We start from the raw sequence: 27,288 nt of genomic DNA, 5'->3' as shown, positions 1-27,288 counted from the left end.
TCTTCTTCCTTCATCTATGTGACTATATGTTCTTCTCTTTATAATTGAAAGTGAAAATTGTGGATCACTTCAACTAGAAAGTCCCTATCTTGTCTATTTTTAATTTTTTGGTAAAGTGATTTCATTCAAAAGGTATATACGTTACAAACTATAAGTCAATAAGAAAATAAAATTTTGAAAATAACCATATCAAAGGTGAGGTTGTTTGAATCTAAGCCATGATTGATTTAATGTCAAATATGGGGTGCTCTAAAATAATAAAACTTGACAACCAATGTGAGTGAAAAGGTTTTCGGACTGAAAAACTAATTAATTAATCAATTATAGTTTGATCAGTTCAAATCACAATATTAACGATTCCCTCTGTCTCAAAATAAGTAGTGTCACTTTAGCTCATTTTACGATCATTAAATTATTTTAGTACTCCTTTTATTTTCGGACCCGTTTGGCCATAGATTTTTCAAGTAAAATTTGGGAGGAAATTTGGCAAATAGTGTTTACCCATACAATTTGTCATTACTTGACAAATATTTTTGGCAAATAATCCAAATCCTCAAATACTAGAAAAAACTAGTATTTGGGCCAAATTTCATTATTTGGGATCTTTTAAATATTTAAATTCTACAACAAACTTTTATATTTTACAAAAACACCCTCTATAGTAGTTGTTTGCGTCGTATTACATAATTTTTTACGTAAACACCAAAATAGCGATGGAATATTCAGTGAATATGAAAGTGATCATATGATTATTGATGAAAATAATGAACAATCTGCTCAGGGTAACAAAGTCATGTGTTTTGTCTACTTCACAATGTATGAAATGATGCTTGTTGCACTTACTCCGAACTACCATATTGCTCTAGTGTCATGGACACTACTTGGTATTTGTTGCAACGAAGATCCAATTGACTTATAAAACAAACCTATGGTTAGTTTTGATAGTTTTAAAAACTTATAAGTATAAATCATATTTCCTAAAAAAGTGAAATATGTTTCTCAAATACTATGGTCAAACGCTAGCTTCATTTAGTCGTCACAAGATATTTTGTAGAATTCTTAAGAAAAAATTAATTAATAATATAGCTCAACTAATACTTATATTTTTCTATAAATTATTAAATCTCTATATTTTAATAAAATCGATGATTTTATATAATTTATAACCGTACCAAATAATTAGGTAGGTCATTTGATTTTTGGGAAAAGGGTTTGAAAAATACTTAAACTTTGATCGAAATTGTTGTTACGATACCAAACTTTGGAAAAAGACCTTTTACCCCCTGTACTATTTAATAGTGTATTTTAAAGGTGTATATGTGCTTACGTAGACATCATAAATATTACATCATTTTAAATAGTAATGTGTCCACGTGGACACATATATACCTTTAAAATACACTATTAAATATTGCAGGGGGTAAAAGGTCCTCTATAAAATTTGGTATCATAACAATAATTTCGACCAAAGTTGAAGTATTTTTCAGACTTTTTTTTTCAATTATAAAATTAATGAAAAAATTAATAATGAGACTTTATGAAAGTATTTTACACGAAAACAATTATTGATGATAGCACTTGAGCAGTGAGTTGACGAATAAGATATTGTCTCTTTCTGTTTGGAATCTCTCTTTTTCAAATGTACAAACATATAAGCTTTTAATACTTCATTCATTTGCTTTTGTCCCCATTCTACCCAACTTTCTATTTTAAAAAAGGGAATTTTTACGCGTTTAGTCATCCATCAAAATAATAATTTGTAATAAATTTTAAAAAAATTTACAATAAAGTCTAGAGAGATAAATTTATTAGAGATATTTGGAGGCTAGCTAAAGGAGTTCTTGTAGCTTACTCTAGATGATTAAAGATAAGGTCAAAGTTATCTTTGTTCGAGGAATGTCGTTGAAAAATTACTCTCACGCATAATCATTAGCTTTTGGTACTTTTTGACCAGAGGTAAAGAATTGGTGTAACGATTGAGGGGTTGCAAAAACTTTAAATCCTTGGGAGATCAAGTTTTTGGACCTGGCTCAAGTTTTTTTTTTGTGCTTATTATTATATTATATGTGGTTATTTTTCAATAAATTTTTTGATTCTATCGCTAATCAAAGATATATATTTAATGATGACAATAAGATACTGATCAAAATTATAGAAGGTGACTTGAAACTGTTTTCAGTAATGATAAGGTTATGTAGACATCTAATCTTAGCCTATATTTATTTATTTTGACAATGGACATACTAACAAGTCCTTATAAATGAATTATATTTTTTTAACTTTTAATTAATCTTATTTTAATTTATTGAAAGCACTTTTAAGCTATTTTAGTTTTTTGAGTTTCATATTTGAATTATTGAGAGTGTGAGTTTTCTATTCGAACTATTTACTAATAGTTAGCAAAATACACCTCAACTAAATTCTTACGATATGTGTACACTCTCTCTTTTGTTTAAAAAATTTCGTCATGTACTTGTCATGGTTTTCATTTTTAGAGTCAAATGATAAGAACTATGAGTATATTTTATGGTGTATTTTTTTATTATATTGTTATGTAGAAGAAATTGCATTTTATAGTACTTTTCGTATAACTTTTGAATATCGAAATTTTTAATTTAAAATATCAAATTAATGTAATCTAATTTAACTTTGAAATTTTGTCAAATTGACTTTCGAAAAGTACAAGATAACAACTAAAAGGAGACGGATGGAGTACTAGGTTAAAAGTTAAGGTTAAATGTTAAAACTATAACAGTATAAATTAACTTATTCCAATCATGACACCCACCATCTTCTTCTCCACCTTATTAGTCGTGATCTCGTCTTTGGCAATTAGCATGACATTGGAATCTTCGACTTGAAAGAGGAGAGTTAAAGATTTTAAAAAAGTCAATTTTAATGAGTCAGCAAATAGAACCGTTATATATGTATATAAGCATTTCTAGACAAATATATAGTCTAATCAACATCCAATGTGTTTTGCTAATTATTGAATAATAGCTCAGATAGAAAATTCAGACTCTCAATAATTTAGATATGAAACTCAATTTTTATTGGAATAGTTTAGACGTGTTTTCGACCGTAACTCTAAATTTTAAACTTTAAAAAATGTGAGTACAAATGAGGGAGAATTTCCATTGTATGAAAAAACCAATATTGAAAATCTGCCATTGACCACCATTGTACTTTCTCTCTGTTTTCTCTCTCACCGCCTTTTTGCCGCTGTGAACAACTCCAAAAAGCCCTCTCTCTTTCTTCTTCTTCTTCACCTTTTTAGAGAGAGAAACCCAGTTATCTTTTCGGTTTCCTTATTGATTTCTCTCTCTCTATATATATATCTATATCTATATGTATGTATCATTTCTTCATTATTCGTCCATATCTCTATTAATTCCTCAATTAACTACAAAACCCATCTCCCATTTGTTTGATCCAACGGCCATAAATCATCTGCTTATTCAATCGTTCGACTAAGGATATGTCTGCGTAAGATTTCAACTGTTTTTAATCTCTATATAAGTATATTTGTTTGTACTTTTATTCCCAAATATGAATTATGGGTGGTTTTGGCCTTTTGGGCATTGAATGGGATATTGATTAGTTGAATTAAATGTTGAAGCTTTACGAATGTGTACGAAATATTTGACGAAGTTGTAGTGAAAGATTGAGTTTTTTTTTTTTGACTCTCAAAACAATAAATGTGTCAGACACAGACAGTGTGTGTATATATATTTTGATAACTGCGGTGGCTGACCAGCTTTTGTGCACCTCATATGCCTAACACCTCCCACCTGCAACAGCAATAGGTACCGAGTAACTTTGCCCTACGAAGGCTAGGACAAGTGAGAAGAAATCAGTAATGCATGTATTGTTGGCATTTATTGCTGTATCAGAATATTGGGTTCATCTTACTTTAGCCATTACGTTAAAATATTTGTTGCCATTTTCGAAGTCGTGATTGGCATGCACCCTTTAAGTTACTTTGTGAGAGAGTGTTGAATTTTGGGTGATTGTCATTTTCATCAATTTGTGATTTTCTATTGCTATGTGGACACCCTCTAGCGTTACTTTACTAAGTGCTTAGTTGCTATCTTTCTGTTGCTAGGGAGTTTTGTGTTGTAAGTGTTGGCTAAAAGTGTAGAATTTTATTAGAGTAGATTGATATTATTAAATCGATAATTGTTTGTGGTTTTAGTGAAGAATTTACTTATGGAGTCGGTTAGTAGTTAGCCCCAGGTGCTATATCTTTACTCCATGCATTTTATTTTTTTTACATTAGTGATTTGCTGCTGTTATGATTGTGATGTTTCTGTAATAGCCAATTTCATTATTTCTTTTGATTATTGTATTAAACTGAAGTATTGTGCTTTGTGGGTGGGACGGGGGGTGGTGTTGCATTTGCTTATTTGCTGTTATCTTTATGGATTACATTAAGTCCATTCTTGTTTTATTGAAGATTTTTGTTACTAAGAAGCTGAAGAAAAGGACTCACATAACAAAAAAAATTAAATATTTACATTAATTTTGAGGTTGCTGATTAATTTTTATGCGTTATAAACAGAAGAAGCCAAAAGGATATAGGAACAAAAGGTTCCATGTTCATTTCTCCCCCTTTGTTTGGGGTGGACTTCTAATGTAGTTTTTATTATAACTCATACTAATCAAATTTGGATAGACGCAAGATTGTTTGGATTCCTATCTTTACTTTGTTGTGTTCTTTGAGATTCTTTTTTTCTCTCAGTTTTTTGCCTCTTCCAATCACTTTTGTCCTCACCTTTGTTTGTTCAGTCTATGTTTTCTGGATTGTGTAATTGTCTAGGAAGGTATTACTCTGCACTGCATTAAATAGATACGGGCTCTAGCTCAATAGGGGTGCCCTTTGCTTGTGATGTTTATTGCTGTGTTGTTGTCTTTCCCATTATCTGCACCTGGACTCTTCTACATTGACATGTAATCCTGGAATGATTTATCTTTTGTGTGCAGTGAAGTGGCTGAAGGAATTTGTGAGGCCAGGCATATGGAACCTAATGGTTACAGAAAGGGTAACAAAAGGAATCTTGTTACCGTTCAAAATGGTAATCATAACCCGCTGAATGTAGATGAGGAGTTGGATCCATGGACTGCTTGGGCATACAAACCTCGTACTATTACATTGTTGCTTATTGGTGCATGTTTCCTCATGTAAGTTGCTTAGTTAACAGGCTTTTTAAACCATTGTTTATAAATTATAGGTATTAGTTCTTTCTTGTGGCTACTTTTTCAGACTCCAATGAAGCTCTTAAAAGGTTTCTTATTTTTTGTTTAGTCTTTGCTGGTTCTCCCTAAGGTCCATCTTGAATCCTGTTTCATCAAGTTTAATTATCTGCATGCCGTGTCTAAATTTTTTGAATATTAATGCAGCAAGAAATTGAACTATAAAATTTTGATGCTTATTTATTTTCTATCCTCTTATCTGAGGGCTTGCTTTTGGAGCCTATAATTTCTCATGAAATGGAAATGCGACCACTTCTGTTCCTGGGTTTCACCTCTCAATCTGGATTCGTTGTCCTAATTCTTTTGTCAAATATGAAGGAGAAATAAAGAAATGATTGAAGAAAAGCAAACCATATACTAGCAGCCCTGCTCTTCAAAACCCGCCATTTGTCTGGACAGAGCACTTATAATCCATAAAGAAAGAGTCCCCTGCTCAAATGAATTTTGAGGGTAATCTGTGACAAACAAAACTTATATGCAGTCTGTTGATCCAAATTTCTGCTAATTATGTGATTATTACTGTTCAGCAGGGGACCTATTTAGTAATAAAAGTAGCTAGCTTGCCCCTCAGAACTTCTTCTTTATGATCTTACGTAGGATCTAGTAGTATTAATGCTCCACATTTTCCACATTAACTTTACCTGCATTGCTTACAGTTTGAATTCCCTAAGATCTGTTGGTAGCCATGCAATTATTTTTCTTTGTATTGCTGCTTCTGTTACTGACCTTTCTTACCTTTTGGTGTTCCACTCATCTTCATAATTATAGATCAGTATTTGAGCTGGAAGTTTGTATAGAAAATGGAACCTGGGGTCTCATTGTCTCTCAATTATAACAGTTGACTTTACCCTGTTCCCATTCAATCCAGAATAGGGAAAGAGAATATCTGGATAAGTCTATCAAGTTTTTCATAAAAAGATTCATAGTGGATATAGTTGACTAGTTGAGTCATCTTCTGGTTGTCCTTGGTTTCTGAATTCTGATTGCCAATTTTCATTCCGTAAGTCCAATTTTTCAGGGATCTGTTCACTTTTTTGACACTGTTGTTTATTTCTACTTCTTTTAGTGTAGTTCTTGGTACTTAAATCATTCTGACCTCCTGAGCACAGCATATGACATGTCAAAGACAAACGAAAAAATTATTAACTTCTTCCATTTCTTTGATAAGTGGGCATCTGGCAATTCCCTTCTTTGAGGAAACTAGAAGGTTGCGTTTGCATATTTAACTCTCTTTATTTACCAAAATTGTGGAAAAGATTAAACCTTACCCTCTTACCTCTTGTTCTGAGGTTTTATTGAGTCCTATTGTGTTACAGCCGAAGAATGTAATACACTTGGTCTATGAATCCTGTCCTTTCTTGTTCACTGTTTCCTAAATTTTCCAAAATTGTTAAAACTAATATGATTTTGTGTTGGACATGAAGTTAATATTTGTATGTTCTGACTTGCTTATGTCATCACTATTGCAGCTGGGCAAGTGGAGCTCTTGAACCGCAAAGTACTTCCTCCAGTGATGTTACTACTTCTGTGAAAAGGTGTACATTTTAAGAATGTTGTTTATCCAATCATTTTTTTAATTATGCATAAGAAATTGATGCAAGTAATTTGTTTTTCATCTGTTAGGGGCATTTGGGCAATGGTTGCTGTTTATCTTGCTTACTCTTTGCTGCAAGCCCCTTCAACGTAAGTTGTTTCCACATTTTGTTTGTCTAAAATGAACAAGTTCATATTTTTGGGTATTTTTGTGTTAGAATGTTGGGTGTTTCTTGCCTTAAAAAAGGAGTTAGTGGTTACTGGTATAAATGTCCGTATATTGTTCACTATGTGAGCAGTAAGGATTTATCCCACCAAATTCAGATACAGGAGTAGGTGATATTCTCTATTCATTTTTATGGGATTCTTTATGGAGTTTCTTTTACTCACTTCCCAGTTAGGCGAGTTCAGGAAGTCGTGTTCTTAAATTTGCATTTCATCTTCGAAATTGAAGTTGGAAGTTTTTAACCAATTAATTATAAACTAAACTCGAATTTTAAGTTTCCTCTGGTTTTGAATGTGTAGTTGACAATTCACCTTTTTTCCTCCTTGTGAACTTATGTGGAGTTTGTGGCAATAATATTCTACCCGCTTAATACTTTAGTTCTTTCATACAGGGTACTTATTAGACCACATCCTGCGATTTGGCGCCTGGTTCATGGAATGGCTGTGATTTATCTTGTTGCTTTGACATTTCTACTTTTTCAGGTGGGTTGGTAAGAAGAGTTGTGTTTTCTTACCTTCATGAGCCAGTAGCTATAGTTTCTTACATCTGTGTTTTCTTATGATATTTGTTCATGTGTTATTGCAGCCATTAAATTATATTCTGAATATGAAAACTCTGTTCCTTTATTTTCTCAGAGGCGCGATGATGCTCGCCAGTTTATGACATTTCTTCATCCTGATCTTGGCATTGGTAAGGATTTTGATCTACTCCTTGTAGAAAATTTCCATGGTTCGTTTATGCAAGTCCGTTCTGTTCATATCTTTTGCTTTGTAGCATAGCTAAGACTGATTTGACTTGCTATGCAGAACTTCCTGAAAAATCTTATGGTGCTGATTGCAGACTCTATGTACCTGAAAATCCCACAAACAGGTTTAAGAATGTTTATGTAAGATTTTTCCTTGCACTCTTTTTACCTCTTCAATTTATTTTCTTCATGAGTTTTGTCTTTCATTATTGATTGAGACTGCTAAAAGTAATAGTTTGGCCTTTGAGATCTCTCTGAGTGGTGTATTGCTTTGTAGGACACATTGTTCGATGAGTTCGTTCTGGCTCATGTCTTAGGGTGGTGGGGCAAGGCCATCATGATACGTAATCAGCCTCTTTTATGGGTCTTATCTATTGGGTTCGAGTTGATGGAGGTCAGATCCTTTATGGCTTCTTTCAAGTGCTTTAAGCAGCGGCCATTCATTTTTAGATATAACCATTTTAGGCAAGTGGTTAACGGATTATTTCATTTGTTATAACTTATCTTTACACTGCTATGTTTCAGCTTACTTTCCGCCACATGTTACCAAACTTTAATGAGTGCTGGTGGGACAGCATTATTCTGGATATATTCATTTGCAACTGGTTTGGTGAGAAACTTTAAGCCATTTTCTTGGGTATTTATGATATAGACATATTTGGACATGCTCATGTGAATTTATGTCATATGCTCCATTATTTATCTGATGATTATTTATCGCTCCACTATACTGTTACATACATTAACATAGCATGATGTTCTATTTGGTTGGTGCTTCAGTTCCACCCTCTTATACCAAATCACTGGGGATTAGTTATGCACTTATGCTTCTATTTGCAGTGGTTCCATTTTTGGGGCTAATTTTGCCAAAATGTATGAAGTACCTTTAGATTGTTAAAGTCTATCAGCACATGTTCCATATTGCCCCCTTCCGCTCTCACTATTTTTCTGTTGTAAGTTGATTGAGACTCAGTTGATTCCTGCACTGTTTGGATCATGCAACTCTTTCTACATTCACCTATCTCCATCTCATTCTTCCTCCTTAATTTGGAAGGCTGTCAGTATTAAATCTGATTATCTACTAGGCCAAAATGGTAGAAACTGAAATTGTTTGTCCATCAGTTAATATCTCTTTAGACTGTAAAGGCAGCCTGTAATGGGAGTAGGTCAAATGTGGAGGAGTGATGATATGAAAAACTGAGAGTCGATGGAGAGATGGGTAGTTTCTCAACTGGAAGAGGTTAACTTTATTCTGCAGCTCTGGCTGCAATGAAAAAGGGTTATTATGGTGAAGAAAGCCTAATTTTGTGCATCAAGCTAACAGGGGATTTGTTAAGTCTTACAGTTATCTGTTTGTTGGTTGTCGAGGCATCTATGTAGCTTCCGGTTTAGCGTATCTTAACTGGTCTTTGGCCAACAAAGGATATGTAAGGTACTCTGGTATTCACTACAGTAAAAATAGTTAGCATAATGTTAGAAGAATAGTCATGAGAAGGCGCATATTTCACATTTGTTTCTTAGAGTGCTCCTGTGTCTTATCTGAGGCAAAGCAAAATATGAAGGCTGAGCTAAATAGCTATGTTATCACGTGTATGCAGTCTTTTTCTTGTACATAACTACATCAGGGGTCATAAGTTTAAATTTGTACTTGGATCGGAATTAGTTTAATAGAAGATGATTATGAATTACCATTGCTTAGAAAAGATCACCAATGTAATGGCATTGTGAATGATCTCTCTATTAGGAAGGGATAAGAGTCTGAAAAATACCCTAACTTTGGTCGGATTTGCTGTTGCGATACTAAACTTTCATGAGGACCTATTACCTCCTTAGACTATTTAATACTGTATTTTAAACATATATATTTGCCCACATGGACATAAAAAATAATGCAAATTTATAAATAGTAATGTGTTCACGTGGGCACATATATACCTTTAAAATACACTATAAAATAGTTCAGGGGGTAAAAAATACGGTATTAAATAGTCTAGGGAGGTAATAGGTCCTCATGAAAGTTTAGTATCGCAACAGCAAATCCAACCAAAGTTGGGTATTTTTCAGACCCTTATCCCTATTAGGAATGAAGTTATGTTAGTGAATGTGTCGTGGACATGGATTCCAGTGCTGGGAATGAGATGGAGGTGGACATCTGCATCTACTATATGGAAGTTCCAAATTTTTTTAGGACATGAATCAATTTAGGGATAGTTTTGAAGATGAGGTAAAAGATCTTGCCATCTTGGTTGGCAAAAAATAGTCACGAGATGGAGAATATATCACATTTGTTTTCTTGAAGTACTCCTGTGAGCAAAATTTGAAAGCTGAGTTAAATATCTACATTATTATGTGTGTGCAGTCCTTTGTGGGTCATAGATTGGAATGCTATTTGGGCTGAAATTCTTTTAATAGCTGATGAACATGAATTATTGTTGTTTACAAAAAATTATTGAGGTAATGGCTTTTTGTGAATGATGTCTAGTATGAGGGATGAATTATGTTAGTAATTGTGTTACGGAAATGTATGTTTGGTATGAGACGGAAGTGGGTATCTACTATACATTAGTTCTGGAAGTATTTGGGACATGACTCAATTTAGGGATGATTTAAATTTAACTGTGCATGTGTTGTGTGTGCTAGTGTTGTATATACATGTGTTGTGTGTGCTACTGTTGCTATATAACAAAGTATGCATGTTTTGTTGTGTGTGTATTGCTGTAGATAATATATTATACATGTGGTGTGTGTGTGTACTGTGTAGTGTAGTAGAAAAACATATATACTATCAGAAACGTTGATAGCTATACAAACAAGCCATAAAGATCAAGTTACATCTGAACAATGATGACATTTATATAATTTACTTTGATGATTATATTATGGATAATGTTTGAATTAGGGATCAATTGGCACATCTGGTGTCTTTCATGTAGCCAAATTTCAGAAACCAATCTGAAGATTTGAGAGAAATAATTTTTAAAAAAAATTGAGATGCCAGTTGATGGTGTCCAGGCTTCGTAGATGTTGTCATACTAACATGAGTCAATATGATACTTGCATGTTAAGCAAAATTACAAGGGGTGGTTACACAAGAAACAATTATTAACTTTATTCTCTGCATAGATATCTATCTATGGTATGTCTGTTATGTTTTCTTTTGTCTTGTTCTTTACATTTTTGGTTCTCTTTAGGCATCTTGGCTGGAATGCGTACTGTTCGATATTTTGATGGAAGAACATATGAGTGGGTTGGTATAAGCCGGCAGCCAAATATTATGGGCAAGGTCTGTCTCTTCAACTGTATACATTGATTTTAATAGTCTGTCTGGTTTGGCTGTTATTGGATTTTCTTGTTTGCATGTTCTTCTTTCTCTACACATAAAGATAATTGACATTATATATTTAATGTTTTTTGTGTGGAGACATGGTAATGCCACAACATGTGAGTAGTTTGTTGATAAATGTCTCATGTGGAGTTTGAACTCTGTAATTGCAACTAGTGTTCATTTCTGCTTGTAGAAGAGTCAAATGGTTGTGAGAGCTGTTTACATTCAGTTTGATAGAAATTGTTGTTGCTGATAGCCTCTTCACCCTGTAATTATCCTGCTTTATTCCTGCGGGAATCAGCCCTGATTGTTAACTACTAATATAATGGAAATATATCACCTTCTAAAGGGTAGGTGATTATCGTGAGGTAGAATACAAATTATTCCGGGAAAATCTGTTGTTATCAGGTGTTTGCTACTTTGCTTTATGTGTTCATCTTTCTCAAACCAGTAAGGAATCATGAAATCCTCAATTATTGGTCATTATTTAATCATACTGCATAGAATATCTTAAGTGAGATATAGTTATGACTTGACTAAACCTCCGTAGAAAGAGGATTGAATTCTATTGTATAACTCTCTGCAAGATGTTATGCACATATTGAGCTGTGCTTAGGCTTTCAAATTCTTTTAGTTAGATTCTGGATCAATATCTGCGACAATGCCTCATCCAGTTACTCTATGTTCTGGACATTCACCAAATAGTTTGGATCTGAGATATAGTAGTTGATTGGATCATCTTGACATAACTGTGCTAGTAATTCTAGTTGGGTACTTGTAGCTTCTGGCACAACCCTAACACTAGAGAGTATCTGAGTTGGTTATTGTGGAGTCACTGTTTATAAACTAAATCTCTCTTCTGGCATATTCTATATTTGACTTCAGCACTACAGATTTTTGAAACCTAGGAAGAATGTGAGTTATAGTTTGACAGTCATATGAACAGTTTATTGTTAGACATTTTTTTATCTTCTTTTGGGTTTTGTAGGTCAAGCGAACACTTGGCCAATTTACACCTGCACATTGGGATAAAGATGAATGGCGTCCCCTCCTTGGTCCCTGGCGATTCCTTCAAGTTCTCACTCTCTGTGTTATTTTCTTGACTGTGGAATTGAATACATTCTTTTTGAAGTTCTGTCTTTGGATTCCTCCTAGAAACCCTTTGATAGTGTATAGGTTGGTTCTGTGGTGGCTACTTGCGATACCAACAATTCGGGAGTACAACACTTACCTACAGGACAGGTATCTCCTACCTATTTTATTACAAGAATTATGAATTGCACTATATTTTTCTTCCATTTCCCGAATTCTGTTTTTAACGTGACTTCACTTTTCCCCCCAATACTCCACAATTATACGCAGGACACCAGTAAAAAAGGTGGGAGCATATTGCTGGCTTTCACTAGCTATTTGCATTGTTGAACTCCTAATCTGCGTCAAATTCGGACATGGTCAGTACTCCACTCCATTCTAAGTTCTCATTTTGGTGTGTCTTGTCAATTTGTGTATTAACAGTTTAATCTCATCTTTTTCTGCTATCCTTCAGGATTGTTTCCTGACCCCATGCCCAATTGGTTAGTAATTTTCTGGACATGCACCGGCGTTGGCCTTGTGTTATGTTTGGCTGCATGGTCATGGCAATTAAATCGTACAATGAGGAAAAAACAGCAATGAGTTTCTGCAGTAACTCCATTCTTTATTCCTTTGTGTTATTTCGGGTAACCAACCCTCTTGTAAATACCAATTGCCTTTTAACTGTACATGTTTTCTTCCTAGTTTAGGTATTACAGTTGAAAATGTAGTGAACCACAATTCTTTATCACTAGGTCACAGGTTGGTAGATGCCTTGTTTGTGCTGCCTCAGTTTGCAGGCTCTTTCCTAAATAATTTTTTTATGGAGTGTACGTCGAAACTTGAAAGTTTTGCAATTTCAGTTCTATATCCAGGTACTCGAAATTTACAATATTTGTGTCTACTTTGCATGTGAGGATGTAGGGCTCTCAAAAATTCTTAGGAACTCGTAAAGCATGCTTACGAGTAGAGATTTATCTCTTTCTTCCTCCACTTCTTACCTCATTTCCCCCTCCAGGACTATTGTTCTCTCGAAGATCATCGAGTCTATGGGTGGTACAAGTTTCTGAGAAATGCCTTGACCAAAAGGAAGCACAGATAATTTGGAACAAAGAGAGTTCAGACTATGTTTTCTTGCATGAGGTATGATACATCTAGCATCTTTGACAGTGCTTCTTGAAAGTAGATGCTGTTAATATTAGTTGTTTTCAAGTTAACATAGCTCTAGTCTACCATCAAGGGGAGTGCACTCACTACTATTTTTCTTGTGGTTGACTTGAGAAACAATACCCATAGTCTATGTAACGGTAAATAGTAACAGAAATCGAAGGACAAGAAACTATAGGAGCAATACTACAAGTGCTAGTATGAGCGGATTTCGTTCTAAAGTTATGTCTTTGGTAAGTTGGAATTGCATCATACCCTATCTAATCACCTCTATTCAATATTTCTTTGATTTACCCCTGCCTTTTGTGAAACCATCTATAGAAAGTCGACTTCTTATACCTCCGCCTTGCGGGATTCGTACATCCCTTGTTAATATATTGGAATGATCTCAATCTCATTTTTCACGTCTTGTCCTCCATCGAAGTCGTTTCCATCTTGTTACAAATATCCTTATTTCTAATCCTATCTCCTTAGTTTGTCCTTTCCCCACACATCCATCGCAACATCCTCATTTTCGCAACTCTCAAGTTTTGAACGTGAAAGTTTTTGAGTGGCCAACCCTCCTTTCCATACAACATAGTTGTTTTAACTACTAGTATGTAGAACTTGCCTTAATGACGTTTTTCTTATTACACAAGACTTTAGATGCGAGTCTCAATTTCATCCATTCTACACCAATACATTGAGTGACGTCCTCGTTTATCTCCCTTTTTTTTTATAATAGATTCAAAATAGCTGAAACTTCCTCCCTTTTAAATGACCTATGTATCAAGTCTCACTTTCACATTATGTCATTGAACTTGCACTTCAAGTATTCAGTCTTGTTGTTGCTCAACTTGAATACTTTTAACTACAGGATTTGTTTCCAAACTTTCCACTTGACGTTAGCTCCATCGCAAATCTCATTAATCGGACTGTCATCCACAAATAACATATACTTTTTGACACCTCACCTTGAATTTATTTAATAACAATGTAAAAAACAAAATCATGAAATACATTAAAATAGGTAGAATATTTCGTATAATCTCATCAAGAAAAAAAGCAATATAACAAAAGAAATAATGGAAATGAAGAAGCCAAGATTAAACAATCCTGAACAATATTAATAATCACAATAAATACGATAATCAAAATACAAAAAATATATAGTCAGCAAACTTCTTATTGCAAGAGTAATATTGTAACTAATTAATAATATGAAAGAATAAGCGAGACAGATAAATAGTAATACCACTATTTATTGAAAAAGAATACTTCTAATTCTTCTCCCCTCAAATTAATTAAGTGGACCTTAAACTAAAGTTTTGGTCGTTGCGCCATTTATTATTAGTCTTATCATACATCAAACATGTCTAGTAGCCTAGTTGATTCATTCAGATTTGACAATATGTCACATGGTTATCTTCACTTGGTGTCCGTAGCCCGCATTGGTGCTTCGATTAAATTTTGAATAGCATATTGTAGGGTTCATATGGGGTGTCGCTCCCCCCTTGGATTTTTTTTTAGATATATATAATAGATGTTGAATCTTGGATTTTTTTTTACAAATATTTTAATTATTATAATGTAACAAAGAATAGTTTTGTAACTTTACTACTATGCCTCAAATCAACCTCATATATATAGCCAATGTGCATCACTCAAATAGTTCTCCGACCACACAAAGTCCTCAAATTAGCTGGATTCAGAATTTTGAGTTCATAAATTCTAAATTTTATAGGAAAAATTAATTTATCGAGTTTTAGATAATTCAACACAATTACAAAATCTTAATTAAAGTAATTGAATTCTACTCCACAAGGCATGCACCTAATTAAATTTAATACTCCAACCAAGCATGACTTTGACATTAAACATCACCTAATAACTAACTTGAATTTGGTTGCGGTGGAGTGATAAGATTGTTTCACTCTTAACCAGAAGTCTTAGGTTCAAGCTCTAGGTATGGAGAAAATTCTGTTGAGAGCGTCACCCCTAAATAAGCCCTGCAATATGCAATCCAAATTTTGTCAGGGCTTCAATGTGGACTTCGGAAAAAAACACCTCCTAATAAAAGGCAATGGAATCTTTTTTTTGTCATGATAATAAATGCTTTGGTGTTTTATGACCATGTGGGTAGTGGGTTCATGATGAATTTAATAGGAAAATGCTCAAACTCAACCAATTCACTTAAATAGCCTTCACCATCTACTCCTAGTCATGTGAACAAGACTCTCACTCACTCCCATATCATTGCAATTTGAGATTCTTCTAAGTGATGATGCATCTAGAATTATGTTGACGGTCTATCGGAAATTATTTTTTCTATCTCATAAGGATATAAATATTATGTATATTTTATTTTTATTTGATCTAATCAGTGCCGGAGCCACCTTACAATTAGGGCCCCTTTGGCGGAAAATTATATGATTTATACATGATTAAAATAACTTTTAGGTATATAGTAGATGTCAAACCCTCTTCGACTATTTCATGTGTTTATTTTTTCAGATTTTGAACCCCCTTATTAAAAATCTTGGCTCCGCCATTGGATCTAACTTATAAAATTGTAGTGAGTATGTTATTATTGTTGGTGTGATGCATCTAGAATTATGTTGACGGTCTATCGGAAATTATTTTTTCTATCTCATAAGGATATAAATATTATGTATATTTTATTTTTATTTGATCTAATCAGTGCCGGAGCCACCTTACAATTAGGGGCCCCCTTTTGGCGGAAAATTATATGATTTATACATGATTAAAATAACTTTTAGGTATATAGTAGATGTCAAACCCTCTTCGACTATTTCATGTGTTTATTTTTTCAGATTTTGAACCCCCTTATTAAAAATCTTGGCTCCGCCATTGGATCTAACTTATAAAATTGTAGTGAGTATGTTATTATTGTTGGTGTGATGCATCTAGAATTAAGTTGATAATCTATCAGAAATTATCTTTCTACCTTATGAGAATACAAATATTGTCTACATATATCTTACTTTCATCCGATCTAACTTATAAAATTGTAGTGAGTATTATTGTTGGTGATGCATCTAGAATTAAGTTGATAGTTTATCGAAAATTGTTTTTTCTACCTTATAAGAATATAAATACAGTCTACATACATCTTACTTTCATCTGATCTAACTTATAAAATTGTAGCGAGTATGTTATTATTGCTGGTGATACATCTAGAATTAAGTAGATAGTCTATCGCATATTGCTTTTCTACCTTATAAGAATATAAATATAGTCTACATATATTTTACTTTCATCTGATCTAACTTATAAAATTATATTGAATAAATTATTATTATTGACTATGCATCTAGAGAAGACGATTATGTTGACCTTGAGGATGAATGTGATGATACTGTTGAGCAGCAAATTGAAAAGATAAGAGAACAACTCATTCATGATTCTTCCATGGACAATTTATTTTTGTAGGCCAAAATTCTAAGATTCTGATCTCAAGTATTAATATCTAGATTTGAAATTTATTATTTATTTATATTTTTTTTTGAATTTTTCAACACAAGAGTAGGTGTTATTTAGAGTCATAATTTCATATCAGTGTTTGGATATGCAGGATCGTGATTGATTTCAAATCTCATATTCTCCAAAAAGTATGACTTGAAATTTTAAATCGTGATTACACAAAAAAATATTAAAGGTAAAACTTGAGTTACAAGTTTATATTTTGTAAAAAAAAATCATCAATTAAAAAAAAACTATTTACTACTAATGTTGACTAGTAAAATTTTATGAAATTATGTGTATTTGAAAGCTTGTAATTGCAAACATTTATTTATAAAAGGAACATAGAGCTATGCTTTATCAATACAACGCCTTAAGACATTCTAATAATCTTATTTGTGAATTATGATTTACGCATTTGATAAGATGGTAAAAGAATTAAATTCCTTTCAATAAATTTAAGTAGAATCTAACATAAATGAGGCCAATACATATTACTTGTCATGTGCAAATTGGTGAGTATACAAACAAAGAACAAATCCCATACCAATCTTAAAAAATCTCACTCTTCAATAATGAAATTTGGTGACTACACAAGTGAAACATCTAAATACAAATCTACATTAAAAGATTTATTACGTGTAGACCTTCACACTTCAAGACCCAATTTTGTGATTATACAAATAAAATAAATTATAAGTTGTACTCTATAAAGATGTGATTGACCATATTACTTGTAGAAGATCACACTAGCTTGAAGATATAAACTTGATGACTACACAACAAATATTAGGTACAATCTCCAAAATATAAATTGTCAAAATTGAGGCAACATGGAGCTCTCTTTTTTCTAATCTTTTTTACCCCATCATGTTGTTGTTAACTCATTTTAGCTCAAGAAGCCTCTCCTTTGCCATTTCTGCCTGTTAAATGAAATCAACACATAAGACTTAGCAATCATGGTGCATGGCAAGTCGGGAATTTCGTCAAGAATGTTCATGATTTAATATATGTATTTACAAAAAAAATAATGTTTGACCTATATATACAGAATAATTTTCTAACGAAGGTGGAAAAGTACCTGTTTTTTCCAATTAGTGAAGCTTGTTATGATAGAAAGGAGAATAGTTTGAAGTGTTGCACCACATAATATGCCAATCCATAGACCTTTTCCCCTAAGTTCTAACCAAAAACCCAATAAAAGAGCTATAGGAATTCCAAATAGGTAAAATGAAGCAAGATTGACATAGGCTCCAATATGTTGCCAACCACACCCCCTTGCAACACCTACAAAAAAAATAAAAATAAAAATGAATCAATCCACATTGACAATATATTATATATAGAAACCATATTTTTCACCAACTTTATTCCAATCTTCACTAGTCTGAGACGATCATCTGTTCAAGTACCCCTTCTTCTATTCGAGCCTCATCATAACCAATTTTTTCATCTCATTCATATTCTAAAGGACTCTTTCATATTGCATTGATCCTAGCAACTAGCAAGACAACATAAACTCTTCAACGGATCCTTCTTTTCTCAACTCGCCTTTTCTTAAGGTTTCGTACTACTACTTAAGTGATACGTGAATTGCTCAGGAGAGAGAGATTCAGAGTGCAAATAAAGCATTAAAAGTACTACATAGAGACTTGATAAGTAAAATGTCTAACCTGAAAGAGAAGCTTGTAAGGCATCCATTATGACAGATAATGAAAGAAGAGGAGCAATCTTTGCTACATAGTTCACAACTTCCATCTCACTACTGTAAATGAAACCAAAAATGTTTCGACAACCAAATAGAGTCGCGCTTATTAGTATAGCCTCCATTACTGTAAGGAGCATCACTGTGAAAACAGAAATACGCGCTCTTTGTGGATTTCCAGCTCCTAACTCGTTGGAAACTCTCGTGCTGATAATTAAACGAAACGTTAGAACTTAGAACCTCAATGCTCAAATATAACATACCATTAGAATCTTATAAGTTCATACCTTACAGCACTAGAAAGACCATATGGAATTGAATAAAGTGTAGCAATAGTGTTGAGGCTGTAAAACAGAATGCCACAAGAAGAAAGTCAGAGAACTTATTATAGTATGTGACCGTCTCATCTAAAAGCTTAAGCTGTTACAGAGATCGATAAACTTACCATACAGATAGCACTGAAGTTTCAAGCTCAGGATTTGGCAATAGCCCTGATAACAACACAATGAACTCGAATGACCATCCTTCAAGACTATACCAAAAAAACAAAAACAAGAAACACATTATACAATTGTCTAACAAGTCAATAAGTTTTAGTAACTAGTGAAACATACCATATCATGACAGCTGAAGGGATAGCAAAACGAAAGAACTCTTTCGTTCCATGGAAAATCTCTGATGAAATTGGCACACGAGTTTTCTCACAAGCAGGGGAAAACCTCATGTATGACGCGAGAATTGTGACATTTAACCAAATGGATATGTCCATTGCAAATGCAGCCCCAATATTCTTGAAGCCAGTGTGATAAACTAGTAACCAACATAGTGGTACATGAAAAGCTATTGTTACAGATGAACTTATGATTAAAGGAAGGATCATACTTTGCATTAGATAATATCGAACGAGGGGCTGAAGAGCTGCACTACCAAAGAGAGTTGGGATTAAACACATTATGAATCTTCCAGCTTCATGTGAAATCTGAGGATCTTGTCCGATGAATACGAGTAATCTTCCTATGTATATCCATAACATGGACAGGGGAATGCAAACTATAAATAGACAGAAGATAGCTGTGTATGTTTGTGTTCCAATTTTCTTGTATTGCTTAGCTCCATATGCTTGTCCACATAGTGTTTCTAGTGCACTTGCCATTCCTAGCTGCAAAATTACAAGTGATTTTTTCAGCTAAGTATATGTGATATGCAACTTGAAATTACATATTTTTTTCCCTCAAAACAGAGATTTTATTTTGTTTAGATATTTGTCTGGCTATACGTCATTTCATTAAGAATATAACAGCAATAACCAGGATTTCTATAATATGAGTGCACTGCTGAAGAAACGAAAAGAACAAAATTACATTGAGTGGGAATTGATCCTTTTGTTTCTATTGGTAAATAACTAAGCTTTTAAGTTTTAACTAAGTGCACCATCAACTCTTTTTGAAGTGTGGGTGTCAATATACGACGGGTGGTATTAGATCAATTCTAGAAATATGTACGTAAAATATCTAGTTTCGAAGAAAGATCACGGGTTTACGTGCCCTATAAATTATACATAAATTTGTTCCTATCAACAAGAATATACCGCGTATATTTTCATAAGTGAGATCTGAGGAGGATGGATATATGCTGACCTTACTCCTATTTTTGTGGGGTAGAGAAATTGTTTATGATAACATGAAGATTGTTAAGTTTTAAATTATTTTTGAATATAGAAAAATGTGATTCTCTTACCAATAAGAGTTGTGATGAAGTGGGAACCGATGCAGGTACCAAACAAACGGTGCGAAACCCAAAAGAAAAAGAGGAAGAGAAGATGGCGCTCTTTTTAGGAGAGACCAAAAAAAAAAGTGCACCACAGAAATTGAAAGATATAGTACTCACTCCGTTTCAAATTATAATTATCTTAAATTATTTATCATTTTATAAGTTCAATACAAAATTAATTATTCTTTCTCATTTTACCCTTTATAGTAATTGTTCTTGATAAGACTATAGACATCTAAATCATGAGGTAATAACATACAAATAGATTAAATAATCAATCAAGAGAGACTACACCCTATGACATAATTAAGGGTAAAAGAGTCAAATCTCCACCTAATAATTTTTTTATGTGGAAATATGTTTTTGGAAAAAGAATAGTAGTACTATATTTTGTGTACCCTCTATATACAAGTTACAACAAATAATTAGGTGTTTTAATTGTTTATTTAGTTCAAATTAGGACGAATTTGTTTCTAGATTTAAACATGGATAACGTGTTATAAAAACAAAAGTATTTGAACTTGATTAAAAAAAAAAGCAGCCGATAATTATTGTCAATTGTTTTGACCATGACCAAGTTGATAAACACGTCGTACAAAAAACTTTAGTTTGTCTACCTAACGTTATTATGCTGAATTTAATTTTATATAATCGATCGTTAGGTCAGCGTGTAAGAGTTATGTCAGTATTAGTATAAAGAATCGTCATAAGATTATTTGTATGCTTAGTTTATGCATGATTTAGTTATTTATGTTCTATTTATTAAATTTTATACATAACAAATGAATATTAATATGCTACCGTATATGATATTACTTAGATAAATAATTTAAGGAGTTGTTTGGTTTGAATTCAAGTTATGATGGAATAAGTTATTATGGGATTAGTTATGATGGGATAATTTATGCTAAGATTATTTTTTATTGAGTGTTTGATTTGTTGTATTCAAAATATCCTTCATGGATGTGAAAAGTAATGTATAAAAAGTGTTTAAAGGGACATTTTTGTCATTTAGTCATTTTATTCCGGGATTAGTATACCACCCATTGAAAGGGATAACTTATCCCGATACTAATTATTAATCCTGACATAAGTTATTCCGGACTTGTCAACCAAACAACAAATTAAGTGGCACTATAATTTAATCTCAGGACTATTTTAAGTTATCCTTCACATCAAACGACCCCTTAGTTCCTAACCGGCTACCAAACGATCCATGTATAGTGGGAACTGCACAGGAGACAGCAAAAGCAGAAATCTTGGGCCCTTTTCTGTGTTGATGCTTCTTTTTAGTACATTATTTCTACGTATTTTTAGTATAAGATTATAAATTTAAATGTCATTTTTATTTCGTCAAGTTACATTGAAATGAAAAAAAAAAAATAAAAAAAACACTTTTTACTTTTTTAAATTTCGTATAAAGAGAAAATTAGACAAACAAATTGAAACAGAGAAAGTACTCAATAATGATATTTCAACTACCTGATAGCTATACTTTATTTTGCTTTCATATTTGAGTTTAATATGAATATTTCAAATTCCTCTTCTTCTTTTTTGTCTCTTTTATTTTGGAAAAAATAAATGATAGAGAGCAAAAAATAAAAAAACTTCATGATTTAAATTCAAATTCATCTCCATAGATTCATTAACCAGTACAAGTAGGCCTTGTTTAATTGAATAGTGTAACCTGCCATCTGATCTAACTAATCTTATTATTAATATTAATAATAATGAAATTGTTACTTAATTATCATATCTTCAACACATAGACAATGGTTTTGCACTATATTGCTCAGATTCTTCAAAAATGTCATCAGACACGTACTGTCAGATCCTTCAAAAATAGTGTATTTTTTAAAGATAAGATACAACATAATTTTTGAAGCAATTATCATATCTTCAACACAAAAGATAATGGTTTTGCACTATATTATTCAGACTCTTTAAAAATGTCAGCAGAAGACACGTACTGTCAGATTCTTCAAAAATAGTGTATTTTTTAAAGATCATATACATAACACAATATTTGAAGCAATTACCATATCTTCAACTCAAAAGATAATAGTTTTGCACTCTGTTGTTCAGACTCTTCAAAAATATCATCAGAACACATACTGTCAAATCCTTTAAAGACAGTGCATCTTTAAAAGATCAGATACAGATGCGATGATAACAACATAAATTTTTGAAGAGTCTGAACAACGTGAAATAAAAAGAAGGAGATGGATATACATACAAGAAGAGTTAAGCCAGTGACAGTAGCAAGAGAGACAGCAATAGCAGTGCTAGATAGGTAAAGTTGACCTAAATGGCCAACCATCATCATAGATATAACTTGTAACAAATATTGTGATAGTGTTACTGATGCCATTGGCCCAGCCAAGTAACCAATCTTCTTTATTTCCATCCATATAACATCCCATTTCACTTCTTGATCTGTCAACACAACTTCAATATTATTTTCCTCTAATAATTTCTCTTTTACTAACAATCCCTCTTCTAAATAACTTCCCATTTTTTTTTCTATTTTTGTTGTGTGTGTTGTTGTTGTTGCTCTAGTTTTCTTTAAAACTAATTGAATGGAGTACCCTTTATATAAACCTTGCATGTGAGGAGGAGGAGGAGGGAGTTGTTGGAGACCACTAGACCTAATTATGTACATATAGTAATAAATGTGTAGATGTGTTAGGCTAGGTGTGAGGGGATGGAGAAAATGGTCTTATTGATTCATACTTATTCGCACCAGGTGTTTACATTACGTTAAATAAACGAAGGAAAAAGAATCGTGTTTATTCGTTTATTTTGAAAGTTACTTCTAGTATATAATCAATCTGACCTTTATAATAGTGATTATCTTCGATCGATAATAATATTTTATTATAATGATTACGTTTTTCATGGCGTTGATTGTTCATGTTATATTATATGCAGAGGCGGAACCAAGGTTAGGAGTTTGGAGGGTTCTAAATCAATTTTGTTTAGGGGTTCACATGTTGATAAATATATATTTAATTAATATTCTAATACAAAGATAGAGTCTACGAAAAAGCTAGTGGGTTCGTCCTAATCCATGAAGTCCCACCTAACTCCGCCTCTGATTATATGTTCTAATAATAACATTTCCTATAATATACAAATAAACAATGATTTATAAAAAGGTTTGGGTGTACTATTTGAATAAAATAAAAATGTACATAGTTGGCAAAGTTTCATTGTTTTAATTTCCCTTAATTAACCCTCAATAAATCTCCACGAAATAGAGTTTTTATTTATTTTCTATATCTATCCTAACACCATAGAAATAAGCATATCCATTTAATTGGATCCCAAAAACCAAATCTACATCTATTAATTAATATATAATTGGAGTCTTTTATTGAAAATTTAATGTTTCTCCAAACTAGCTAAGAATTTAAGTATACAATGTATATATCTTTGCCATACCTATATTTATCACTATTTGTAGCTTATTAAAATTTTATTTTCTAAAGTTAAATTGTTTGTTTGATATAAATACTGCATAATTTTGACATACATATATATTTTATAATATTCCTTCTGTCGTAAATTATTTGTTGTGATTTATTTTACACGCTTCTAAGAAACCAAGTTAAAACTTTAAAAAAAAAATATTATGTTCCTTATTAATATTTGAACAATCATAATATCATCTCATAGTTAAAATATTTGTAATTTTCAATAATAGTTATTATTAAGGATTAAATGAAAAAATTAACTATTCTTTTCTTAAAACTTCTAAAATGTAAATAAAGATAATTATCTTTATGATAAAATCACGATAGATAATCTGAAACGAGGTAACCAAGAAATGATAGATCCGTGTTAGGCAAATGTTTTGCATTGGAATTGGTGATTTATAAATAGTTGAGTTGGCTGCAGAGAAAGTGACAAAAATTAATTATATTATTGCGGTACATTATACTCCCTCTATCCCTAATTACTTGTCCACTTTTGAATTGACACATCTCTTAAGAAAACAATTAATAATATAATTAGTTTATCATTTTACCCCTATTAATTATGAAGTGGATGAAAAGTTCTACATTTTTTCAAAGTAATTAATCATTTAATTGAGGATATAATAGGTAAAAAAAATTTCCTTTTTTGATTTGTCAAAATGGACAAGTAATTAGAGATAACTGTAAAAGAAAAAGTGGACAAGTAAATAGGAATAGAGCGAGTATTTACTCAAAACCTTAATCATGCAGACAAAATGGAGAATACCTACACATTTTTTATAATTAGATTTAAGTGTATTTTATAACTATAAGCCATCTTTAAGATCGAAATTTTACTTAGTTTAATTTGTTTATTATATTTTTTTAATTCATTTGAAAAAATATTTATATTTTTGATAATTTTTTTGTTTTAATTTTTTGTAATATATTTAAAATTATAAATTTAAATTTTTATGGTATATCAATTTAACTTCGAAGACCAATTTTATTTGACTCTCATAAAACAAAACATAAAAACTAATTTGAGACGGGAAAATATAATTGAACATGTAAGTCAAATGACATTTTACTCTTCGAACACATACACTATTTCTTTTAATTATAAAAATGAAAATGGACGGGAACAAATATTTATTGACTTTTCCGACAAAAAATTTCAAGTTGTTCAGATTTGTATTTTTAAAATATATTTCCCTCAACAATGTAGTTTAGAAAAAGTAAGATTGCTTTAATTTCATAATTTGATAAATTATTGATTGATTTTACACCTGTATGTGTCATGTGTGTACATGTTATAGTCAAATCTCAAATAGAAAATGATTTAAAAATAAAAATAAATTACATCTAACTTGTTAGATAGGGCATGTTTTTAATTAGGGGACCATGTATGAGTTGTAAAAGTTGTAAAGTTTACTTGGTAAATAAAAAATTTCCTTACCAAAAAAATAATATTAATAATATATTTTGCATATTTTTATAAGTATAGTTAATATAATAATGTTAAAGTTATCCTAACATACGAATTAACTACTTGTCTTAATTTTCAAACAATTGAAAATTCACATTTAAAAATATTATCAAACTATAATTATTACCTTCCTTAAAGTAAATAATCCATAAACATTATTAGTAGTATAATTTAAAACATTATTCTTTCATGAATAAAAATAAAAGGGTTTTAAAAAGCAAAATAGAAAAATTCGATTATTTTGAGAAGCATAAAATTAAGAAATGAATATCAATAGAAAGTGAAGATATAAAATTTAATTATATTTCTAGCTATTTTTAAAAGAATGTTCAAATGATATTCATGCTCATGATATTCTCAATTAGTAATTATGCCATATTATAATTTTTTATTTGAGTTGTTCTGAATCTTTACATTTTTTTAAATGAATTGAACCTTTTATATATTTGTTAAAGAATTTGTGGGTCAATAATGCTAATATATTGGGGAATTTGACACATTATAAAACTAAACCCTATATAAATATATTATGACGTTTTATCAATACTTCACCAAAAAATAAGCCCCGAGTGAGTCCCAAAAAAATCTCTTACCAAACAAAGTGACAATTTAATATGAGAGAGTATGGGTAACACTCTAAAAAGTCAAATTTTATTTCATAGAATTTAGCAATATCACTTTATATCTAAGTTTTAAGTTTCAAGTTTCGATTATACTATAATTTTATTTTTTATTTTATTAAACAGTCCTGTATGCATCCATTAAGGTAGTGTTAGCTTAAAGATTAGACATTTTAAAATAATATTTCGTCTCAATTTATGTGAAGATAGAGTATTATATTTAAGAAGGTTAAATATATTTTTACTATAATTTTTTTTAAAAAAAATAGTTATATTAATTGTTTGTAATATTTTTAAATATATTTTTAAAATATATAAATTTTATTTATAAATATTTGAAGAATTTATATCCAAATTTGTAATTAAATTTAGAAAGAAGTGATGAAAACAATCTTAATTTGGCACGAATTATTAGTTTTACCCTTGTACTATTGACAACCTTAAAAATGCAGCTTTACTTGACTAACTTAAATACACCCCCAATCTTGCAACATATATAACTGAAATACACCCTTAAATTTTCGTCAAGTTTAGGGATATTTTCAACACTTCTCTCAGCTTTTTACTAAGAGTCTCATGCTCCTACAAGAGTTTGAGATCACTTGTTATGTCATGAAACAAATCGAGAGTGTATCTAAGTTTAGTTAAACAATAGAAGACTTTTTCCAGACGCACGGTCAATATGTGTTTGACTCCCCTACTTTAGAAAAAGTAGATTTCTTTAATTTCATGATTTGATAAAATATATTCTTAATTGATTTTACACCTGCATGTGTCATGTGTGTACATGTTATAGTCAAATCTCAAATAGAAATTTATTTAAAAAAAATAAAATGAGTCTAACTTGTTAGATAGCATGTTTTTAATTAGGGACCATTTATGAGTTGTAAGTTTACTTGGTAAATAAAAAAATTGTTTACCGAAAAATAAGTATAGATAATATAATAATGTTAAAGTTATCATCGTTTGCAACAAATTTTAAAGTGATAGAAAATAAATTACAATCACAAAAAAATAAGAAGAAACATAATTTTATTTATCAAGATTGCGGGTACAATTCTATTGATCCCTTGATACTACTCTCCTAAGATGATTTATCCATGATTCGAGGGTCGTTAGTAGCGTATTTCTTGAACTAGGATGATTTAGATTTGACCTCTATATGAATATTCCATCAATTTGTGGAATATTCGAGATCTTCGATCTCTTTAAAAATACCCAAGAGTTTATGGGATCTTTGAGATGCCTTTAAAGGGAATTTAGTACCCTTTGTATAGGCATAAACTAGGGTTTAGGGTTGAGTAGCCACCAAGAATTCTAATTGAAACTGAACACACCTTCTAGAGTCCCAATTCGAATTGAACACGTCTTGTAGAGTCCGCAAAATTTCAATGTCTACAAATGCCCCCTGCTTCAAGGCTTGTCGAAGTGTAAACTCGATGAAACTCAAAGACGAGGCTTGAA

General features: G+C 31.6%; 2 protein-coding genes across 3 annotated transcripts; one reads left to right on the top strand and one right to left on the bottom strand.

Annotated features, from left to right (window-relative positions):
* The first annotated feature begins 3,147 nt into the window (after positions 1–3,147).
* Positions 3,148–13,021, top strand: LOC102585428 (CDP-diacylglycerol--serine O-phosphatidyltransferase 1-like). 2 transcript variants are annotated; one of them, XM_015314832.1, is made up of 14 exons: positions 3,148–3,486; positions 4,984–5,181; positions 6,723–6,788; positions 6,877–6,936; positions 7,404–7,494; positions 7,648–7,702; positions 7,819–7,898; positions 8,035–8,151; positions 8,283–8,367; positions 10,949–11,040; positions 12,071–12,324; positions 12,445–12,533; positions 12,629–12,800; positions 12,909–13,021. In XM_015314832.1, the coding sequence occupies exons 1-13, from the start codon at positions 3,479–3,481 to the stop codon at positions 12,754–12,756; spliced, it is 1,323 nt and encodes a 440-aa protein (XP_015170318.1). In that variant the 5' UTR covers positions 3,148–3,478; the 3' UTR covers positions 12,757–12,800; positions 12,909–13,021. The 2 variants fall into 2 exon arrangements, with proteins under 2 accessions (XP_015170318.1, XP_006360430.1); XM_006360368.2 differs by having other exon boundaries at positions 12,629–13,021.
* A 4,231-nt stretch (positions 13,022–17,252) lies between these two features.
* Positions 17,253–22,953, bottom strand: LOC102585100 (protein DETOXIFICATION 14-like). The gene is made up of 7 exons (XM_006360366.2): positions 22,494–22,953; positions 19,102–19,646; positions 18,933–19,019; positions 18,775–18,831; positions 18,456–18,694; positions 17,864–18,069; positions 17,253–17,705 (listed from the first exon to the last, which is right to left on the bottom strand). The coding sequence occupies exons 1-7, from the start codon at positions 22,917–22,919 to the stop codon at positions 17,667–17,669; spliced, it is 1,599 nt and encodes a 532-aa protein (XP_006360428.2). The 5' UTR covers positions 22,920–22,953; the 3' UTR covers positions 17,253–17,666.
* Between the last annotated feature and the right edge of the window lie 4,335 nt (positions 22,954–27,288).

The sequence above is a fragment of the Solanum tuberosum genome, unplaced genomic scaffold, assembly GCF_000226075.1.
Source record: "Solanum tuberosum cultivar DM 1-3 516 R44 unplaced genomic scaffold, SolTub_3.0 scf00322, whole genome shotgun sequence".
NCBI lineage: Eukaryota > Viridiplantae > Streptophyta > Magnoliopsida > Solanales > Solanaceae > Solanum > Solanum tuberosum.
The sequence above is the reverse complement of the archived record's forward strand: the minus strand, read 5'-3'. Positions and strand labels throughout refer to the sequence as shown.

Coding starts and splice junctions, on each gene's coding strand:
- LOC102585100 (XM_006360366.2), bottom strand. CDS start 22,919: ATGTACATAATTAGGTCTAGTGGTCTCCAACAACTCCCTCCTCCTCCT. Junction 19,647..22,493: donor TCACTGGCTTAACTCTTCTT/GTATGTATATCC, acceptor GTAATTTTGCAG/CTAGGAATGGCAAGTGCACT. Junction 17,706..17,863: donor TCACTAATTGGAAAAAACAG/GTACTTTTCCAC, acceptor TTCATTTAACAG/GCAGAAATGGCAAAGGAGAG.
- LOC102585428 (XM_015314832.1), top strand. Junction 7,495..7,647: donor TGACATTTCTACTTTTTCAG/GTGGGTTGGTAA, acceptor TTATTTTCTCAG/AGGCGCGATGATGCTCGCCA. Junction 12,325..12,444: donor AACACTTACCTACAGGACAG/GTATCTCCTACC, acceptor AATTATACGCAG/GACACCAGTAAAAAAGGTGG.